Source organism: Strongylocentrotus purpuratus, unplaced genomic scaffold (assembly GCF_000002235.5).
Source record: "Strongylocentrotus purpuratus isolate Spur 01 unplaced genomic scaffold, Spur_5.0 spur5_scaffold_13, whole genome shotgun sequence".
Classification (NCBI taxonomy): Eukaryota; Metazoa; Echinodermata; class Echinoidea; order Camarodonta; family Strongylocentrotidae; genus Strongylocentrotus; species Strongylocentrotus purpuratus.
In genome coordinates, this window is record NW_022145598.1 from 36,375,540 (window position 1) to 36,398,916 (window position 23,377).

General features: G+C 38.2%; 1 protein-coding gene across 1 annotated transcript; it reads left to right on the forward strand.

Moving 5' to 3' along the window:
• The first annotated feature begins 9,851 nt into the window (after window positions 1–9,851).
• Window positions 9,852–16,546, forward strand: LOC100888880 (transcription factor 21). The gene is made up of 2 exons (XM_003729748.3): window positions 9,852–10,916; window positions 16,188–16,546. The coding sequence occupies exons 1-2, from the start codon at window positions 10,374–10,376 to the stop codon at window positions 16,314–16,316; spliced, it is 672 nt and encodes a 223-aa protein (XP_003729796.2). The 5' UTR covers window positions 9,852–10,373; the 3' UTR covers window positions 16,317–16,546.
• Window positions 16,547–23,377: the final 6,831 nt, after the last annotated feature.

Below are 23,377 nucleotides of genomic sequence, written 5' to 3' on the forward strand. Positions count from 1 at the left end.
TGCACCTGGAAAAAGGCTGAACGAATGAGTTCGTTGATAACGCCATCTTCGGCGACTTGAAGCAAGTGTAGGGGATATTGTACACAGTAGAGATAACATAATTATAAGAACCGGCCAGATTCTGGGCTATGAACTCCCTTCCCAAGAAAAAAGATGATACAAATGTGCTTTGGAAATTTAATAGAATTATCAGTTTAGTGTGAGTAGTGTGAGTGTACGTGCATGAGGGTACCAAATGTTTGTTTTCTCAATTTTAACCATGACTAACATACTAGCGTCAGTATGATGTATAGGCCCAGAGCAGTTCATTTCCAATATAGAAAGATGTGTCCCAAGTCTGAAATAGTCCAATTTTTTAAATTACATTTTCCTCAATGTGAACTACATTGATTTAAAAAAAAAAAAAAAAAAGCAACGAGTATTCTTCATTTGTGCCTAAAATAAATAATATGATAATGACGTATGGAATGCATGTTTCCTTTTTTGGCATGGTGAGTCTTCTTGATCTTTGTGGGTAATTTGACGGCGTCTGGAGCAATGATAATTATGAGCATGTCATGAATGAGGTGCAAGCGTCAAAATAGGGAGCATATAAATACAAGAAGGCGCGTGTGTACGTATGTGTGTGAGGGAGACAGAGAGAGAGAAAGAGATAGAGAGAGAGAGAGAGAGAGAGAGGGAGAGGGAGAGATAGAGAGAGAGAGAGAGTGAAGAGAGAGAGAGAGAGAGAGAGGGGGGGGGGGGAGAGAGAGTGAAGAGAGAGAGAGAGAGAGAGAGAGAGAGAGAGAGGGGAGAGATAGATAGAGAGAGAGAGAGAGAGAGAGAGAGAGAGAGAGAGAGAGAGAGAGAGAGAGAGGGGGGCCAGAAATTGTATATATGCGGCAATTTTGTTTGGTTGGGGGGGGGGGGGGATCTCTTCTGATGGTTTGAATGTCTTGAGTAAGTTGGAAATAGCATATTGTTATGGGTTCTCATAACAAACAACCAAACAAACAAACAAACAAACAAACACAAAAACAAACAAACAATACCGTAAACATCTAGCACGTCATAGTTTTGAATCATTATATTTCAGCCTATATTGAATTGTTGGGGGGAGATGTTCGCCCCTAGATAACAAAGACATTACCGATTCGGCCAAGCTGATAGTGATGCTCCGATATTGTCCCTTTTCGTTCAAAGTTTGAGTCTGCCTCTGTGATTTGTTTCTGCTTTCAGTCAGAGGTACTCGCTAGATCATTTCGATTTTCCTTGGATCATAATCTTCTAAACATACTTGATAGAAAAATAAGCAAATCGCAAAGAATTAAATCAAATTTTTTATCTAAAATGTAATTTATTTTTTTGATATTTTTAACCGGTTTTGTGAAGAGGATACAGCAATACCCGACAATACATAGTAAAGCGCCAGGAAGTAAAGCAACACACTGCGTACATCAGTTTTAAGCTGAACTGGTAATCAAAATTCAAATAATCATTTTGTGATATTCAAATACGCATTTCGGATTGATATCTCGTTTAGATTGTCACAATATCTTCAAAACTGGTCACAGTCGGTTTGCACAGCTGCAAAAAGGTTTTACAACAAATTCTCTTGATGTCAAATCATGGAACAAACACAAATGGTCACATTCATTCCGTCACCAAAAAATATGATAAGATTTTCCTTCTATAAATAATTGGATGGGATTCATGTTTAGTATCACACACTTTATCGGAGCTGGGTGAACATTTACGACTCGTAAATGAGGTTCTTCAACCCGTCCTATCGCACTGCCATGTACCTCTGCAACTCACATCAAAGGAGATATATCATCCCAATACCAATACCATCTTAGGCTAGGCTACCGAGCCTTTCACTTCTCAATGAAAACATAGCGAATTAAGTCATGAATTATCCAGACAATAATCGGCCATGACAATCAATGACATTTCGTAGAAACGGTTTTCAAGACACCGCTTGAAAATGTATGCAAACTATTGATGAAAGTAAATGGTACGAAAGACTCATTTAGGGGAAAGAGGGACGCAACCGGCACTAGACACTACCTTTTGAATATAAATTATTACTAGCATACATAGAGAGAGAGAGAGAGAGAGAGAGAGAGAGAGAGAGAGAGAGAGAGAGGGGGGGGGGTACAACAATAGTCCCCCATCGATTTCAATTCATGAAAACATTGAGAGTCGTGGTCTGTACAAATTGTTGATTGGGGGCAGCTCCAGACGCTCACCCTATACCTCACCACCCCTCCCTAATCTTGTCGTAGTGATTTTGTCTGAACTAAGAGACTGTCGACTGTACCTTATATGATCCTTACTGACACAGCCACGGATTGTTGTTGTTGTTGTTGTTGTTTTTTAGGTAAATAGTCGTTTATTATACAGGAGTGAATATTAACGTCATATTGACAAAGCTACATGTAGGCTCTCCTGAAGACTTTATGGAATTGCGTTTTCAAAAGTGTCAAATTCGAGTCTGCGCTTATTCGAGACTATGCCCTCCAACCATGATCAAATCCTCTGTTATCAGAGTATCGCTATACAAACAACCCCGGGCTGAAATGTGTCACTTCCAATTGCCTTTGTTTATCGTTTTTCACACTTCTTCCCCTCCTCCTCAATTATTCCAATCAACATCACACTGGTTGTTACGTAACAAAGGCGATGATGCGTTGTTTGAGTGACAACCCGTCAATGTCTTGGGGTTGACCGCTCGTCTACTATGGTAGACGAAATGGAAATTAGATAAACTTGGACCGACTGGAAATTAGACCAAATGAGTGATAGACGAAATGGGAATTACACTTACTGGAGATAAGACCACATGGAAATAATGCTCAAAGATCAAATGATAAGTTTACGAAATTATCATAAGATCATAGTTTGTAAAGCGCTTAGAGAGATTTGAATTAAGCGCTTTATGAAAATTAAATATTATTATTAAATATTATTATTATTATGCGGGTAGTAGACCAAACCGCAATTCACCTACCGCTCTTAGTTTGTCTCCAAGTACACTACGTCATATTGATGTTTGATTATGATTTTGAAATAAGATGAATCTCCATGGTAACGATATCCATTAGAATTTCGTTTGTTCTCTATACATCGGAAACTGTAAACATCAAACATCTTTAAATGGCACTCTCCACATACGGATTTTTGATGCAGAGGACGATGATGGTGGTGATGCTACAAAGATGATAGTGGCAGTGATGATGGTGATCATGACGCTGCCAATTGAAATGATGAAGAAGGGATTGCCATGGTAATACTTTCCAGAGGCTGAGGAGTGTTTTTTTTTATCGCGTTCGAAGTAAAGGATCGGCCCAGTGGCCCAGTGGAAGAAACATAATCGGGGCGGTGGCGGGGCTCCGTCTGTTGCAAGCAATGCCAGCGATTCTATTCCCTCCTTTTTTTTTGGGGGGGGGGGGGGGTCAAGACCCAAGAAAACGCAATATTCAAGGGAAAATATAGCAACTGATTGCATTAATTTCAAGAAAGTGCCCTTTTTGTTTATGTCCCCCATTTGAAAGATGCTCTGCCGACCCTGTGTCTCCACCAAAATGAAACTGAATGCCCTGACGGGTTCCTCATGCATGTCGTACTAATTTAAATGCAGTACATGAACCTCGAAATTCTGTTTACAAAATTGGAATTCGTAAAACGTTCACGACTTCGTTTGCGCGTTAACGATTTTTGTTTGCCCTAAACATAAATGAAAAGCTGATAATAAAAAAGTTGTAATGCTGCTGATGTTGTAGGTGGTGCTGATATTATCCATAACAAGTTTTATATGAGGCCCTGTGCGCTCTTGCACAAAAGTCAAGTTGCGACCGGTCGCAACTCAGTTCAAACGTAATAATCAATAATGATGTTTATGGTGTTGATATTTATGGTAATGATGTTTATGGTGATGATGTTTATGGTGATGATGTTTATGGTGATGATGTTTATGAAGATGATGACGACGACGATAATGGTGAAGAGCGGATGGCAATTGTTGGTGCCGTGGTGGTGATGATCACCATGACGATAGTCACGATACTATATCCCATATCTTATAAAAACTCACTCACTTTGTCACAAAGTTCTGAACACATAATTCTTTCCCGCCAGTTAGAGCCTGCTACCGTGCTGCTGCAAGCTGACAAATGAGCGAACCGTGAGATGCTTCACAGCCTTCGGCCCTCCATACAGCCAAATCGGGGGAAAAACCCTTGTAAATTGCAAATAGATCGTAAATTCATTGTACTCTACTACTGTAGTAGTATGGTGGCCCTGAAGGGACATCGCGAATAGACTAAATCGTGAAAAATATGCGATAAAATTCACGATATCGTCAATTTTATCGCATATTTTTCACGAAGAAATTCACGAAATTGACGATATCGTGAACTTTATCGTGAACTTTTCACGATGAAATTGACGATATCGTGAATTTTATCGTGAAAAGTTCACAATATAAAGTTCACGATATCGTCAATTTTATCGTGTACTCTATCGTGTACTCTATCGTGTACTCTCCTGACGGGCGCTTCGTAAACAAAACCAGCCCTAGCTGGGGGAGACAGAGAGAAGGAAAAAAGGGAAAGGGAAAGAGAAGATAAAAGGAAAGAAAGAATAATAAGAAGAAAAGAGGGAAACGGGGAGGGCTCTTGCCTCCTCCTCACTCCCCCCCCCCCCGCCAAAAAAATAAATAAGGAGAGAGAGAAGGGAAAGGGAAAGGGAAAGGGAAAGAAAATATAAAAGGAAAGAAAGAAGAGGAAGAAGGAAAGAGGGAAACGGGGGAAGGGCGAAAGGCTCTTACCTCCCCCCCCCCCCGCCAAAAAATAAATAAGAGAGAGAGAGAGAGAGAGAGAGAGAAGGGAAAGGGAAAGAAAGAAGAGGAATAAGAGGGAAACAGGGGAAGGGCGAAGGGCTCTTGCCTCCTCCCCCCCCGCCAAAAAATAAATAAGGAGAGAGAGAAGGGAAAGGGAAAGGGAAAGGGAAAGAAAATATAAAAGGAAAGAAAGAAGAGGAAGAAGGAAAGAGGGAAACGGGGGAAGGGCGAAAGGCTCTTACCTCCCCCCCCCCCCCCGCCAAAAAAATAAATAAGAGAGAGAGAGAGAGAGAGAGAAGGGAAAGGGAAAGAAAGAAGAGGAATAAGAGGGAAACAGGGGAAGGGCGAAGGGCTCTTGCCTCCTCCCCCCCCCGCCAAAAATAAATAAGGAGAGAGAGAAGGGAAAGGGAAAGGGAAAGGGAAAGAAAATATAAAAGGAAAGAAAGAAGAGGAAGAAGAAAAGAGGGAAACAGGGGAAGGGCGAAAGGCTCTTACCTCCCCCCCCCCCTCCCCGCCAAAAAAATAAATAAGAGAGAGAGAGAAGGGAAAGGGAAAGAAAGAAGAGGAATAAGAGGGAAACAGGGGAAGGGCGAAGGGCTCTTGCCTCCTCCCCCCCCCGCCAAAAATAAATAAGAGAGAGAAGGGAAAGGGAAAGAAAATATAAAAGGAAAGAAAGAAGAGGAATAAGAAGGAAAGAGGGAAACGGGGGAAGGGCGAAGGGCTCTTGCCTCCTCCCTCCCCACCCCCGCCAAAAAAATAAATAAGAGATAGAGAGAGAAGGGAAAGGGAAAGGGAAAGAGAAGATAAAAGGAAAGAAAGAAGAGGAAGAAGAAGAAGAAAAGAGGGAAACGGGGGCGAAGGGCTCTTGCATCCCCCCGCCCAAAAAATTAATAAGAGAGAGAGAGAGAGAGAGAGAAGGGAAAGGGAAAGAGAATAAAAAAGGAAAGGAAGAAGAGGAAAAAGAATAAGAAAAGAGGGAAACAGGGGCGAAGGGCTCTTGCCTCCTTTCTTTTCTTTCTTTTCCTTTCTTTCCTATTCTCCCTCTTTTTCGTTTTTCTCTTTCTTTCTTTTCTTTCCCTTTCCTTCTCTCTCTCTCTCTCTTATTTATTTTTTGGCGGGGGGGGGGGGGCGGGGGACGAGGCAAAAGCCCTTTGCCCCCGTTTCCCTCTTTTCTTCTTCTTCCTCTTCTTTCTTTCCTTTTATCTTCTTTTCCCCTTTCCTTTTCCCTTCTCTCTCTCTCTCTGATTTATTTTTTGGCGGGGGGGGGGGGGGGGAGGGGGGGGGGCAAGAGTCCTTCGCCCTTCCCCCATTTTCCTCTTTTCTTCTTCTTCCTCTTCTTTCTTTCCTTTTATCTTCTCTTTCCCTTTCCCTTTCCCTTCTCTCTCTCTCTCTGATTTATTTTTTGGCGGGGAGGGGGGGGGGGGGGGAGTGAGGAGGAGGCAAGAGCCCTTCGCCCCCCCCCCCGTTTCCCTCTTTTCTTCTTATTATTCTTTCTTTCCTTTTATCTTCTCTTTCCCTTTCCCTTTTTTCCTTCTCTCTGTCTCCCCCAGCTAGGGCTGGTTTTGTTTACGAAGCGCCCGTCAGGAGAGTACACGATAGAGTACACGATAGAGTACACGATAAAATTGACGATATCGTGAACTTTATATCGTGAACTTTTCACGATAAAATTCACGATATCGTCAATTTCATCGTGAAAAATTCACGATAAAGTTCACGATATCGTCAATTTCGTGAATTTCTTCGTGAAAAATATGCGATAAAATTGACGATATCGTGAATTTTATCGCATATTTTTCACGATTTAGTCTATTCGCGATGTCCCTTCAGGGCCACCATATAAGTGGCAGTGGTGGTCAATACTAAATTAATTGGATTTATGACATGTTGTTTCAGGCAGATTTTGTTTACATTTGTTCCTCGAAATCTGTTTGGGTAATTACCTTCCAGACACCACAAACGCCTTGATAATAGGTAGATCTATGCTAATACCGATGAGCCTGTGTCCTTCCGGGTTCAAGACCCGTGAGACATACACAAATTTTTACACGAGTTTACCGGAAAGTGTTCTGGAGCGCAATTCTTTTTGCTGTAGTGTGTTTGTGTATTGTAAATGTTACGTTCAAAAACATTGTTAAAAAAAAAACATTTACTTTTCTGATGATATGAAAATGTTTGAAGAAATCATTGGAGAAAGATTTAATACACGACGTAGTAGTAATCACCTTGCAACGTAGAACCGTGGATACTTTTCATGAGCCTATTACATTTAGTAGTAGTGTATTGGGCGAGAAATATGAAATGCCAGATAATAATTAAGGGCACGTAAAATAGGGAGAACATTAAAATTGATATAGGCCTTACATAATAATTATCTAAATGAAATTGAACAAGACAACATGTAGTTTCTTTTCAAATAGCAAGGGGTTAAAATGGGAGGAGACAGAGAGAGAGAGAGAGAGAGAGAGAGAGAGAGAGAGAGAGAGAGAGAGAGAGAAGAGAGTGGAAGGGAGGTATGACAAGGGGAGGACGATGTACCGGTTAACACTTCAAGGTGCGAAATCACTTTACAAATTTACAAATAATTATATTGTCAATTATTTGCCCATTGCCTCGAATTAGAAGCAGAAATAGCAATAGGATTTTATTCTAGACTATACCCAAGTAAAGTAGCTAATTAACATAAATTAAAAGCTTAGTGCTCTTGCCCCATACAAGAGGCCCAGTTACTTCCGTATCACTAACATTGAAACTCAAAGTCACTGTACGATGACAGGAATAATATCATAATCATCATGTTCTCTCCCTATCTACCGCGCCTTATTTCTCAGACCACTTCCCCATCCATCTTTCTATCTCTCTATCGATCTTTTAATCTGTATTTTTTCTCTCCCTTTTTCTTTCTATGAACCTCTCTGTTTCTCTATCTTTCACTTGATCTCTTTATAAATATTAATCTAATGAATAGTTCATCTTGTTACACTTTTTGCCTCACTCCCTTTCAATGTGTCACCCCTTCTCTCTCTCTCCCTCTCTTTCACTTCAATTCTCTCTCTCTCTCTCTTTTTTTTTTCTCTCTCTCTCTCGTTCACTCTCCCCCCTCTCTCTCCCTATCTCGACCCTTCTCTCTCTCTCTTTCTCTCTTTATCTCTCTGTCTCTTTTACTCCCTCTCTCTCTCTCTCTTTCTCTCTTCTTTGTATAGTTATCTCTCTCCTGTGCCATTCCATCTTTCATTGCTCTCTATATCGCAACCCTTCTCCTTTTCCATCTTCCCCTCCCTCTCTCTTCCCTCTCCCCCTCTCTCTTCCCTCTCCCCTCTCTCTTCCCTCTCCCCCTCTCTCTTATATCACCCTCCTTTCCCATTCTCCCATTCCATCTTGCATTGATCTATCGCAACCTCTTCTCCTTTTCCACCCCCCTCCTCTCTCTCTCTCTCCCCTCCCCCTCTCTCTCTCTCCTCCCCCTCTCTCTCTCTCTCCCTCTCCCTCTCTCCTCCCCGCTCTCTCTCCCCCTCTCTCTCTCCACCCCCTCTCTCTCCTCCTCTCTCTCTCTGCTGTCATCTTCTATCATGAATCGTCCAGTCATCATCTTTACACCGCCCATCAGCCGTCAATCACTGTCCAATGGCCCCTCTCAAAGCTGAGTGAGTTATGTTCGATTATTTCTGGCACGCTGGTCTAAAGGGTTACCAAATCATTTTCACTTTTATCTCTCATGGTATAGGGTACACACAAAAAAGTAGGACGGGCCCTATTGAGGGGGGTTATGTTGACACGGCTAAATACATTTCAATTAAACTAGTTTGATGACTATTCGAAATTGTGAGGAACGGGTTAATTACTTGAGCCTTTTATTTTGGACCTTATTGAAACAATAAAATGCTTTAACCTGCAAAGTAAATATGCCACAATATTTACTGCATCATATATGAAGTTTGATATTATACTATCACTATGCTAGGACCACTATCCTCACCACCGACAAGGCAACTACACTCGGGCAAGCCCTATACACATAGCGGGACAATTACCCTTAGACAATTCCTAGTTGTATGGGCGTATCCAGAGACGTAATAAACAAATTGGTAATAGCTTTGAGGTTGTTTTGCAATGAAAACTTTTATTTCAACCTGGAATAGTTTCTCCTTTATTTTTGTTGTTTACTTACTATTGTTGCTGATAAATTATTACAAGTAATAATATGTTTAGGTATGAAAATTCGCACTGTTAAACTATTGTTAAACTATTGTAAAGTACATTATGGATGAATCCCTGCTGTGGAAACTCTCTAGTACTAGACTTAAGCTACACACTGTTCAATAGAGAGAGAGAGATGCAGTATGATTGCTGGTGTTTGTTGGTGTAGTGTGTTACTGATTAATCTGCATAATTTTGTATTTTTTTATTGCTAGTGTTTATACCATGTATTGTTCCCCTTTACTGGGAACTTCTTCATAAAAGTTTTTATAAACTTGTTTGTAGTTTCCGTTTTTTTCTCTTACTATGTATACTTGCCCATTTTGTGCATAGGCCTATTATAATAATGTTTTTATGCTTGAGAGTATTTAATAAATTGAACTAAACTGAATTGAACTGAACAGAGAGAGAGAGAGAGAGAGAGAGAGAGAGAGAGAGGAGGAGGGGGGGGGGGTGCGTAGTTACGGGGGCACCAGCTCCCAAAGTCAAATTTCAATGAAGAGCAATAGATAAAGAAAGACACTGATTGTGGGGAAAATAAAAGTAAGAATAGATGTGAAAAGAAACGTGATAGTCATGTCCGCATTTCATCCACCGAACATTAAAGACCGGTGCACCCCCCCCCCCTCCCCGGCACCAGCCAACGAACCCTCAATTTTTGGACGTAGAATACTCTTCTGTCATACTGGATACACCACTGGACCTTGAAATGTAGTGTATACAACGAGGCCAACATTTCCAAGCAGCTTGTTTTACTGGAACACCCTGTACACGTTACCTGCGAGCGAGCAATGAGACCCTTTTCCTTCGCCATCTGGACCACCTCATTCGGACAGGAAAGATGTTGGCTTGGCGGTGTGATCGCAGCCGGGTTGAAACAAAACTTACTCATATTCATTTCCTTGCAAGACCTCTGCAAAACAGCATAAGTTTACTTGAAGAACCTCACTTCTCTGTCTGTCTGAATGATGAATCTCTCTGAGTGTCTCATCAGAAGTTCATTGGACTTTACTGGACTCTAACTGCCTGGATCTAAAGATATTCATTTGCTCCTTGATCATTGAACTATCTGTACTAAAGAATCAGGTCAGTTGATGTTTGGATCAGGCGAAACCAATTTTAGTTTTAATGAAGGAGGAATACATCTGGGATACATATTTGGATTTCAAAAATGTCAATATTGTGTAACAATCATCGAGGTCGTGTCTTGAAAGTGGTAACATCTTAACTTTATGATTGAACTAGAATGGAATTATGACTTCTCTCAGTTCTTTTGACGGTTTGGTAAAATAGCTCATTACATTTGTTATTTGTTGAGCAATATTATTGTTTCGGAGTATCAAGAATAGACACTATGTTACCTGGATTTGAATTCATCCCTATCATCAGCGACGATTCGCAGTTCAATGAGGCCGACTTTGACCACGATACAATGCCGATGAACAGCAGCGATCCAAGTCGAAATCAGGACTCCAGCGGCAGCGGGGGACGGGGCGTCGATTCGGGGAGCGTCTCCGGCGAAAGCACGGCATCGGATGGAAGCCCAACGTCTTCATCGTGCAACGTGAAACATCGCGACACGGGAAAGTCATCGACGAGCGGAAGCGCACGCCGCCGAAGAGGAAGCGGGAAAGGAGATGGAGGCGATGGTCGGAGTAGCTCGCGAGGTCCCATCAAACCCGTCCAGAGGAACGCGGCGAATGCTCGTGAACGAACTCGGATGCGAGTGTTAAGCAAGGCCTTCTCCAAGCTGAAGACGAGTCTGCCGTGGGTTCCGCCTGATACGAAGCTCTCTAAACTAGATACACTTCGACTGGCTTCAAGCTACATTTCTCATCTCAAAAAGATATTAGATGATGATTCGCTCGATGGAAGGATGATGCACCCCATTAGCCTGGTGAGATGCTCTCCCTTTATCTTCTCCTTCTTGTTCTTGCTCTTCTTCATCCTCCTCCTTCTCACTCTCATCCTCTATTCTTCCTTCATGAGTTCATAATAGACTTTACCAAGGCATGAAGTGCCTCATGAAGTTCATCACCCATTCATTTACGTCCTAACAAAACAAAATTCATGCTATCATCACGATCATAATTCATATTCATTGCTCATAATAATTATGTAGCAAAGCGTTCCCCAATTTTTGCTTGGTTTCTACCCACCCAGCCTATCACCATGATCACTGGTACAAAATGTATATCCTCAGCTCAGTAAGCCTTCTGGAATTAGACATTGTATTTGATTGGTTTCAGTGATTACTACTTGCATTAATAATATATTCTACCAATTTGGCCAACAGCAGTGACTTTCACTTCAGTCCTTTTATTTCAAAGTATTTTTTTACATGATCATGATGATCCATGCATGTAGAAATCAAAGTCAGTTTAAAAAAAAGACTTTTTAGTGACAGCGATTACAGGCTTCAGCCATGACACGTGATAAAATATTCAAAATATGTTAGGTGCGCAGATAAAGGTAAAAGGGGAAATTAACGGCTTAATACTACAAATTGGCTAAATACTGTATTCATAACTTTCAACCATATTAATTAGAGGGATGAGAGCACTAAGCATGCTATTTATTTATTTATTTATTTCGTTTTATTTCAACAGGGTATAGCCCCATCAGTAGTTTCCATTGTGCAAAGCACCCCCACATTTTTGGCTTGGATAGGCATGCATGCGGGGTAGTAAAATAAGTAGTAAATAGTAAACATGTAAATACCAGAGGAGGAGTAATTTGGTCAAGCATTTAGTGAATGGTCGTGACGTGTTGGTCGATGACAAGACGTTTGTAGTGATTTATCAAGTATTTGTTTTCGCACATCCCAAGTTGTAAGCATAAAGTGGACGGAACGCGAGCGACGTAAATTAGAGCGAGAGATAAGACTGGAGGTCCTTAGCTGACACAACAGGGGCTAAGGAACGTTTTTCAAGGTGGGGGTGGGGAAACGTATTTAAAAAAAAAGGAGGGGGGGGGGGCTCGGGGCACCAACTCCCTTTTTATAGCTTCTTTAGTTTTTTAAGTGATTAATAATTGCGGCCTTAAATGGATATTTTTGCATCATCTCCTAGTAGTAGTCAGTAGTAGATAGGTAATAAACTAGTTGGCTATTGAAAAGAGGAACTTTCGGCCAGTTAGAATTCTGTTTCAATGCCAAATGACTTTCTTTCTTTCAAATATAATTATGTGGTTAGGATGCTTTCTTTCAAAGTTTAGTTACAGTAAAGTCTGTTTGTTTATTTTGTTTTGTATTTTCTTACGTCACTAAAATATATAGGGTAGGGGATATATTTTTGTACTCATAAACTGATCAAATGTACAATAATCTCCACCTTTCTGCCGTTGTAGTGATAGATCACAGCAAGCCAGAAATTGATGTAGGTCTTACGTTTTGTTGTGTCATGAAATGGATATAAACATGAACCTACCAAGGACACAACGAAGAAGGGGAATTTATCTTTATTTTTTGAAAAGGTGGGGGCATCAACGCCTTAGCTGCCTCCCCCCCCCCCCCATAGCTTTGCGATGCTGCTGTAAAAGGGGAAGTCATTCGTTGCAGAATAAGTGGATATCCAACCTTAAATTTAATTTATAATAATTTGAAGGAAAAAAGAGTCAAAGGTCAACAATGTGTTGTAGAGTTTGAAAAGATGAGAACCGAGAAGAAACACAGTATACATATATATATATATGATAGAAAACACAACACTTTCATGTACTCATGTAGTTTAAAACGATGATAATATTAATATAAACAATTGGGTGATATTTATGGGTGACACTTTGGCATGTTGATGGTGCCAAATCTTTTTTTAATGAAAAAAAAATCCTTATACTGAAATGAATTGCATATTGATTCATCTTCTTTCTATGACGGCATTATTTTTAGGTAAATTTCAGGCATAATTATTACCGTTTGAAAGTAAAAGAGAGACGACCGTTTCGAAATATAAATAAAATAACAAATAATGAAATGCTTGCGTCTTTGTTAAATGCCTCGTCCGAATTATTTCATTCACCTCGTATTCGCTGTTAATATAATTAGATTTTAATAATTGGGATGCAAGTTGCATATAGTTATAGGGCAAGTCGTAAAATAAACCCAACCTGGCAACAACTATTATACAATCGAATATATGCAATTTGCATTCTGAGTATTGACGTGATTGAGATAATGTTTATCCTGTTAATAACTCGTCGCTAGGCCTAGGTAAACGTGTGTAACATTTTAATAGATTCGAAAATGGGCTACGGACCTCTGTTATATTTATCTTTCCAGTATATTTCATATTGATCGCAAAGGGAATGGTATTTATGTTTCCTGCGACTTTTACTAACATTGTACTTTGCCTGTCATCATCATATACTTTCGTCATGTCATTTTCATGAAAACTGGAATAAAACGACTGAACGTATACATAACAAAGAAAGTCTGAGAGCAAGCAAGTCCATGATTATTTAATATCTTGTTTATTTTCGGGTTCAACGTAAAACGGCATCTGAAATGTGAATGTAGTAGGTTATGATTGTCAAAGTTTGTTTATACGCGTGTGCACGGGTAGAGCCCGGGGTAGAGCAACATTAGTGATTCCCAAGCCGACACGCGCCCGGTATTAACGACTGGAAGAGAGGGTCGTAAAACTTAGGGTCCTTCCTCATAACCTCTGCTATATGAGCCGCTGGACCGCCGACATCGTATAGGAGGGTGATGGGGGTTTGTGGAACTTTGGTTAGTAAGGGGCGCCAAGTGACACATGTGTGATCCGTCACAAAATCACTCAAAATGTTTGGTTTTGTCACGAAATTAATCCAATTAACTGATTTTGTCTCAAAGGCAGATGCACCAAGTGATTTTTCTTTCGCGAAATCAATCTCACGGAGTGATATTGTCCACGGAATCGTGACAAAATCAATGCATTAGATATCGTGAAAAAATCAATCCATTAGATATCGTGACAAAATCAATGCATTAGATATCGTGACAAATAATATTGTGAAATTGCTTTTGTGACAAATTTGAAGTTATTTTTATGACGGAATCGCACATTAGTCACATGGCATTAGTAGGGAGAAGAGGTGGATAGAGAAAATTCTATGTGTAAGGGTTAGGGAATTAGTTTGTTTGTTCCCCGAAATACATCTATCTTCTCTCATATAAACAGAAGTGAGATGGCTTCACCGTGTTCATTGCTATTTGTTTGCAACTTCACAAGCAACCCATGCCGATCATGATGAGGGCTACTCATGTAGTCCTATAATATATCATCATAACCAGATTTATGCATATATATACCTTTGTGAAGCGTCTCGACTCTCGATACGAGTTATTGCATTTACCTGTTTTCGAATAAATGTACAATGTATCAATAGTCAGAATTCAAATCGCGTACAATAATGTTGTTGCAAGGTAGGACGTAATAATTGCTAACCCTACCTAGCAACACGTAGTATAATGCAATTTGCATTTTGGCGGCTATTGAAACATTCGTATCGGGTGAATGAAATAATTTGTAAAAAGGCACTAGACACAAACAAAAATTTGATTACATCAAGAAAATAGCCTAGTAGAACACCAAAAGTCCCTTATCTATTGTAAGGCCTAACCAACAAAAATGTTGTATTACTATTGCCCTTTGCGACCGACCCCCAAAATCTTGAAATCTACGGTCGGCTTTTATAATTTTTTTAAACCGTTTTTTTTCAGAGAGAGAGAGGGGGAGGGGAGAAATAAAAAATGAAGGGGGAGGGAGGGGATGGATTTTCAGAAGAAAAGGTAAGGACGTACTTCTCTGTCGTGTCGCCTTTAGACAATACTTGACTTTCATGATTCATGACGTCACGAGTGATGTTAGAGGTTGCTAAGTTCACTAAACTGTATGCGAACAAAACAAGCCCTGGAATCGGGGGCAACAGATAGGCAGGGAAACCCAATCACAATAACTGTCATGAATGTTTTCTCCGGGGGAAACTTCTTGGAAATGGATGTGTAACAAATACCAGAGAAAACTAATATGACATTTTGTCGCAGATGATTTGCAAGGAGGAGAAGGGGAAATAAGTTTCAATTCTTTAATTTCTTTTTCACACTTTGTTTGCTTGGAACTTTAGATTTATGATTGAGGGTAATATGGGATGCTTCAATGTCTTTCTGTTTTCGTGTTTCCGATGTCATTCTCCCTTTCCTTAGTATTACTTTCTGCTGGGTACTGAGTCTCGATCCAATAATAGTAGTAATAATAATATCAACAATATTTTTAATAAGACGGTCAATAAAAAGATATTGATAATAATACATTTTCTGCCCGATGTATCGTCCTTTTACGCTCCCAAACAAAGTGCTTATGCGATTTGTCATCATCATCATCATCATCATCATCATCATCATCATCATTATCATATTCACAATCATCATCTCTAGTCTTTACTTGGATGTTGTTAAATATAATCTTAAATGTGTTCATTCTAAATCAAAATCTGCTGCTTCATTTATTTTGCTGTTTGGTATGTTTTCTTTTAGAAATTATGTTAGAAATTTAAAATGTTTTTAACTGAAGCAGCAATCAAGCAGTCACTGTACATGTCAAAATATGTATAGAATTTTCTAAAGGGAAATTTTAATGCAAATGTCCGTCATGAAGAAACCATAAATCAACCAGATCTCTAGATACTCATGTTTTCATTAATAAGGAAACGTAATTATGATATCAAATCATCCCTGATATAAGAAAGCCCCTTTTTATTAGTTCAATAATAAGTTAATAACACATTTCATGAGAGATTTTACTCGTTAAACAACACAATTATTCATATTCACATTACTATTTTTATATAGGACATATCTCAAATTTTAAACTTAAGCAAGTTTTTGGACACAAAAATGGTTTTGAATACCTCGCGTCATGCTATCCAAGATATCAATATACACATTGGACGTGGACTACAACTCCTCTTCAGAAATAACTTTTTTTTTTTTTAAAGATTTACATCCGGCTTTGGCAAGTATGTCCCTCACTTTCCTATGATTCTATTTGATATAATTTTATTTCTGTTCCGAAATAAGATAAACTTACTAACATGATTTTGAATTTGAATTTTTCCCACTCATTGGGAATATTTTTTCCCCTCTAGATTTTCTTTCACCGTTATACTATTTGACTGTTTTCCTCAGACATGGCCGTTTGCAATCACCAGTAAGCCACCAGAGAGTGATGACCAAGAGAACACCCATTGTGACGTCATGGATACCTCAGGCTCGTCACCCAATCAGATCAACGATGAGGATGGATGGTGCACATAACACCTTGTCAGCTATGTTGACCTTTGACCTCTTGTTGTTAGACTTTGAAGTACATTTATTATGCAACTCGAAACGCCATTACAGCCTATCAGATGGAACTATGCCAAACTTCTTCCAGCGTTTGAAAGGCTTTTATATTGTCGTCGTATAATAGTCCTTTTATATTATTTCTTATAGGCGATTGATTAAATATAGCCAAGAAAATATTTCATAAATTCGTTTCTTTCTCCTTTTCCACTTTTTCTCCTTCTGTCTTTGCTCCCTCTAATGATAATAATATATTTTTCCTATTATACCTTTGTTATGTTGCTTCTGCTTCGTTTGCTTCTGTTTCAGTTTTTATACAGTTTTCTACTGCTTTCTATTATTTATTCAACTTTCCTTCCTTTTTACCCGGTTTTAGTTGATGCATTTGATAGCAATTTATTTTCTGTCATTCTTGTTAAGGTTAACATCTCTTCCTTATATCTGGCTTCTCTCTTTCACTATCTTTTTAAAATTGTATTCTGAAAAAAGAATGTTTTATGAGACTTTTGATATGCCCTTTTCAGACGTACGCTGTTCACGTGAACAGTATAATATGAAGCAGCATATAGATAATATGGTTACATTGTAAATAAAAAGTGTTCTTGATTAAAGTTATTGACAAACATGTGATCATTGTTTTTGTTCCGATTAAGAATAATAATAAAAAAATAAAAAAATTGTGCACCGTTGGTGTAAACAAGTAGTTGATGTAAAATAAAATTAGTAATTTATTATTGTTCTACAACTGCTATCATTCCATTTTTCTTGTTTGAATGAGTACATTTTTGTATATATATACATATATTAACAAGACAACGTGAGAAAGAAATAGAATGGTGTTGTATACAAGATAATGTACACTTTGTCTCGGTTCGTGTAAGTTGTATAGTTTGTAATGAAGTTACATTATTATATGGTTCATGATTTAATCCGAGTCTGAAGTGTTATTCGCATGGATTATTTTTGGAACTTAATGTTGTTGAAGCTCTGCCTTTAGATCATTATTGAATATCAGTCGGAATAATTAACTTATCTGTCATTTCGATAGAATGTGGAAGGCTGTGGACAAAAATAATCATGAAAGCTCTTTGGCAAGAGACTACGTCGTTCTTGTTAGAAAAGCTTATACATGTAGTCATGTACATGTACATGTAGTATTTTATTCGATAAGCGAATACTCGCTGAATAGATATTATGACAAGAAAGGGAGAAATATATATATAATTAAGTATGAAGCAAAGAAAATTTATTAATACAAAATAAAGTGTCGAGAAATTTGATATAGAAGTTAAAATCGATTTGTCTCCACTGAAACTTATGGTATGCTTCGTATCTATGGTTAGGTCACTTTTGCTTCAATTTTTTTTCATTTGTACTTTTATCTATGGCGTTTATCTAGTGATTTGTCAAGTATTTTTGCTTTCAACACCATGAGTTACGATATTTAACCGTTCTATTTTCGTCTCATATTGAAGTTGTTTTAATTCCTTTTTTTTCTCTCTCTCTCTCTCTCTCTCTCTCTTATCTCCTTCTCTCTTTCCTCTCCCATCCGTCTACCTTCTTTCTATTTCTCTCTTGATCTCTCTAATGATGGTTCGTTCAATTGGGAAGGTATTCAATTTCATCCTTTTAAAGCAATATTTTCATCTTTAAAAATGTATTTAGCTGTCTTCAATCCATAATGTTTTATTTTATTGTAATACTAGTATAATTATTGTTTTTTTCTTCAAATAAAATGATATTCTGTATCTTTGACCATATATTACCTTTTGTTAAGTCGTCTTTGATTGTGGTTCATAAACTATTAATGGTGTTATATAGAGAGGAGAAGCAAAACAAAAAGAGGATTATCTAAGACTGACTATCGCAAAGAATTTAGGAAATTCAACCCAAGGCAATATCTATATAGCCTTGTCCATGACCCATTATCATGCTTGTATTTACTTATTTATTTGTCGTTTTATTTTGATAGGGTAGCCCTTGCAATTATAAAAACTATAATAAAACTGCTCAACTAAGGGGCCCTGTATCAACAAAATCAAAAACATATTAACAAAACATATAAACATACATAAGTTATAATGAACACACACATTAAACAAGGTATAATGTTGAAAATACTATGATTATATTGTGATGACGTACATGTGTTACGTAATCCGAACATGACTTATACGGGTATACAGTAGGGTATTACAATTGTCCTTGAGATGTTTTCCGAAAGTCTTTGCGATCCATACATTGATAAATTCATTGATAGGTGTTTGAAGTTTCCCCATTTTATTTCAATATTCGGTTGAATCGGTAATGTATCTATTGATTTGGGCGACTGACTGATTGATTGATTGGTGATTAATTGATTATTCATAAATTATGGTCAATAACAGATCGAATGACTTTTGATTGGTCGATTGGCTAAATAGTTGGTCAACCCGTTGTATGCGATTGATCGATGGAATGATTTAATAATTGATGGTTTAATATGGTTGCTTGTTTGTTTGTTTGTTTGTTTGTTTTATTGGTTGTGTGGTTATTTGGTTCTTGTTGGTTGATCAAGAATGCAACATTTTTTTTTCTTTGAGAGAGAGAGAGAGAGAGAGAGAGAGAGAGAGAGAGAGAGAGAGAGAGAGAGAGAGAGATGGCTCACTTTATAGACTATTTGATGGCTGATTTGGTTTGGTTAGTTAATCGAGTGAGTGATCATGCGATTGATCTGTATAGTGATTCGTCTCTTTCAATAACTGGTTATAAATCAATTGTTGGGTGGTTGACTGATGTTTTATTATCGAAGGCATAGTGGAATAACAGGGAATAAGATAATCATTAGTTTTCATCGGATTGCTATGTTCATGTAATTTCAGATGTGTATTCACTGATTATATTAAGGATAGGTGACCTCTGTCAGGCATTTTTATAGACCTTTCTCAAAACCATAGTAAACTATAAAACGGACATAAAACGGATAAAAATATACGTAAAATAAAAAATAATACATAAAATCAAAAGTAAAAAAAAGCGCAATTCTTATAACATAACAAAATTATTCCTCTTGTTTGCCTTTATTCTGTGACACAATCATGACTTACAATGCTTACATCAAAGATACGGCAAGTATGGCAACCATCTGGCCAATATCAATTGAACATGTCGAAAAAGACAATGGAAATTATGTTTCTCATCGCTAAATTAACGCAGCATTCTATCCCTTTCCTCTCTTTCTCGCCCCTCTCTCGCCCTCTCCCTTTATTTGGCTCTTTCCTATCTTTTTCTTTCTACTCCTCTTTCATAGTATCTTTCCTACACTCCCTCTCTCTCTCTTCTCTGTCTACCTTTCTCCTCCCTCTCCCTCTCTCTCTCTCCATCTCTCCCTATCTCTCTCTCTCTCTCTCTCTCTCTCTCTCTCTCTCTTTTTTCTCTCTCTCCTTCTCTTCATGTATTTCTAGAGATAGAGACATCGAAGAGACTCTTTTCCTCGTAGACATACCGCCTCGGGCATGAGGCTCAGGGCTAAGCGGATGTGACATGGTTGGCAAACTCAACGAGATAATAGTATTGTAATGAAAGAGAAAACTTATTTGGGTTTATAATGATCAAACTAAATATGCCTTAAAATAAGATTGTATTGATGTAGGCAAACATGTATATAATTGTTCTTCTCGTTAGGTTATATTGTTGTCTTATCTGTTCAGTGTTTTATTCATGTTTGGGATTGGACTTATACCTTCTTGTCTCTTCTCGTATAAAACACGCATACAAGCGAAAACAATAAAATCGTAGGCCTATTGAAAGAAGCTTGCATTATTCACGACATGTTAGACATGGCTTCACCAACACCCCAACTTCTGCTTCTACGGTGTCCATTCAAAGACCCTTCTTAGATTTGTTTAGATGAAACTCCTTTTTTAAAGTTAGGTTTATTCAACGTCATGATATCTTCACCGGAAGACAAACTTTCAAATCGTCACGTTGCTTTCTTATTCAGTTTACTGTTTACATCAGCCTTCTTGGGAGAAAATGCTAACTTAATACCAGGACAAACTTGACAACAAATCGACAGGGTATTGTCATCGTTATTGTTGTTGTTATTGGGTGGGTTGGGGGGGGGGGGTGGTTGTAGAGTTATCTATTCAAATTAATTATTTCATTTCGTTTGTTTTGGATTTTAGGTTTCATTTCAACTGTGATTTCATTTGTTTCTTGTCCTCATCACTCTCTAGCAGGCCTGTTAATCAAGAGTAGAGTGAGTGAAATAATAAACCTGGTCGGAGTGATCACTCCTTACTTCCTATACTCTTAACCAGGGACTTCCCCTTGCTAGTCACGTGATCCGTGGGAATCACCCCGTGGGCTGTGGGCGGGGCTTGATCCGGCAAGGAACATAGATGAAAACATTGGCTTGTTTAACAAATCTGATATTCATGACTCACGCGCATCACAGCATTAGTTAAGAAGCATTACAAAAAACGTGTCCCTGCATTGCTACAATGGATGATATAGAATACCTGATGAAAATTCATAACTAGGTTGACATTCTTTGTGTACACAAATAACCAGATAGTTCGATTTTTGAGACTTGTCAAGACCAAACAGTTCATGCTCATTAAAAGAGAAAACACATCGATTTTTCTTAGAATTCGATATTCATTTGCTTGAAATCAACTTAAGAAACTTGCTATATAGGAGTTAGTACATGTAACAAAGTGCAAATGAAAAGAAGAAATGATGAGAAATCTTGAATATTTTAACCTCACATTTGCCGATCAACCCAGTGTAGTAGATGAACTAAAACTGCAAGAATCTCCATATACCCAATTTAATCTAGGAAACATGACCCTTTTTTTGGGGGGGGGGGGGGGGGGGGTACTCAAGGTGGAGGGGAAACTTGTCAGACGGATACATGAGAGTGAGTGAGTGTGTGATACTGAAAGGATCCACATGGTTTCTTGCAAACATAGGGGTGATATGCACTTTACAGTGATGACGTAACAATGCATAAATCACCATGCCCTTGCTTGATTCGGAGGCATTTATATGTGTTAATTTGATTTGCTGTAAGAGGAAATATAGGAAGATCCTTCGAGTATCCACAACCTGAAGTTGAAGAGTGACAGACAGATTAATCTAGCCTGTATTCAGATACCTCTAAAAAAAATTATTTCGCTTTAACTATGTCACTCTACCTTACTTATTTTTTTATGACTGATAAAGTGTAGAGATATTTTTAATTATTGATCGATTTCTTTACTGAGTTAATCTGTGTTATACCTTGGTAGAGTTATTGTTATGAGCGCTTGGCACATACAACTACACCGTGGACTGTTGACATACACTTCGTCGGCACTATTAGAAGCCCCTTCTTCAAACGGTGGCCCTGAAGGGACATCGCGAATAGACGAAATTGCGAATTATTCACGACGAAATTGGCGACGAGAATTCACGACGTCGTGAATAATTCGCGATTTCGTCTATTCGCGATGTCCCTTCAGGGCCACCATACTTTCACCCTGCCCTCAAAGAAAAAGTGGAATTTCATTTAAAACATAATGATAACCCCAACCCCATTCCCTACCTTCACTCTCAAGATGTGCTTTGTCAATAATATATCTAAAATCATTTCTGTCTTAATGTGCTTTAAAGAAATAAGTGATATGTATGAGACAAAAATCTTTAAAGTCTCCACCTTTAAAAAAGGTCTTAATCCTGAGTTGCGACTAGATATGATTAGGAAACATTTGATTCACCGTCTTTAGAGAAGGGGTGAGGAGGAAATTAGATTTGTAAACAGAGGATACTTAATCATGTAAGCAATGCTTGATTGACACATACTAGCTCTACAACAGAATGACCATAAAATGGTGTATGTACCCCCAGAGAAAGAATCTCAATGAATTAAATTTGTTGATTTACCCAGACTGAAATGGTTCATGTTGTTCTGTCCATCCTTTCTCACAAAATAATGATAATTCACATATAAATCTACATCACTTTCCAAGATTTCCTCTCTCACAATGACTATCATAAAACAATGACGTATGTATAATACAAATTAGCCGGATTAACATTTTGTACAGGCCGATTAGTCATCCCAAGGACCCATGGTCATCTAGATCTCTTCCATTTTGAATAATGATTTTATTGTTGATATCATTGTGGCCATATACTAATTATGTGTTTATATTGTTTCGATATGGAAATGAATGAAGTGATAAATCAATTAAATTGAATTAATTAGAGGTTAATTTGATATCTATACGATTTTTCGTGATGAGGGTGATTAACCAAGCGATATATACTCGTCACCATTATAAACCAATTATAAACACCATTACGTTCGGGCAGTGGTATAATCATGGAACTATTTCATGCTAAAGGATAATTTGAGGGAAACATAAAAAACATATAGTGATACAATTGGTATTTGATATTTACGGAGTGCCATACTTTATCACAAGTCTAATAAGTTCATTTGATGCAATTGTTACGTCACAATGCTCTATGTCGTCATCATCCACAATAAACTATGATAAAAAACCAAAGTCAAATCTGATATATCCTCTTTCCACAGACTGCCCTCTCCTATCTTTCTTCGATGTTTAGCTTCCCCAACAGGTAATGAGACAACAAGGCGCCTGGTCAGAAGGAAATTAGGACTAATTACTCCAGGAGATTGAAGTTAAGATATTTCACTTAATCATCACACCAAGAAGTAATGACAGATATTCGACATACTCCATTGCCAACAAATTTAAAGTTAATATTGGATTTTGGTAGTGACACACACACAAACATCGTCACATAATCCGATAAAAATGGACACCGAATAAGAATACAGTTTACTTAACATACTTTTGTTGTTGTTCTTTGTTTAATAATGAATGGGGGTGGGCGCTTATTAGTAGCATCATTTCATCGAAGCATAGAATCTGAACTCGTTATCAGGTTTATAATACACAAAATAAAGTCTTATTACACACAATACGGAAACATGAACCGTAAACTATTTTCAAATAATAAGGCACCCCCCAAAAAAAAAT

What these genes read in the sequence shown, in the direction of transcription:
- LOC100888880 (XM_003729748.3), top strand. Translation starts at nt 10,374, where the DNA reads ATGTTACCTGGATTTGAATTCATCCCTATCATCAGCGACGATTCGCAG. An exon ending in TGATGCACCCCATTAGCCTG is followed by an intron (nt 10,917 to 16,187) that starts GTGAGATGCTCT and finishes TGTTTTCCTCAG; the next exon opens with ACATGGCCGTTTGCAATCAC.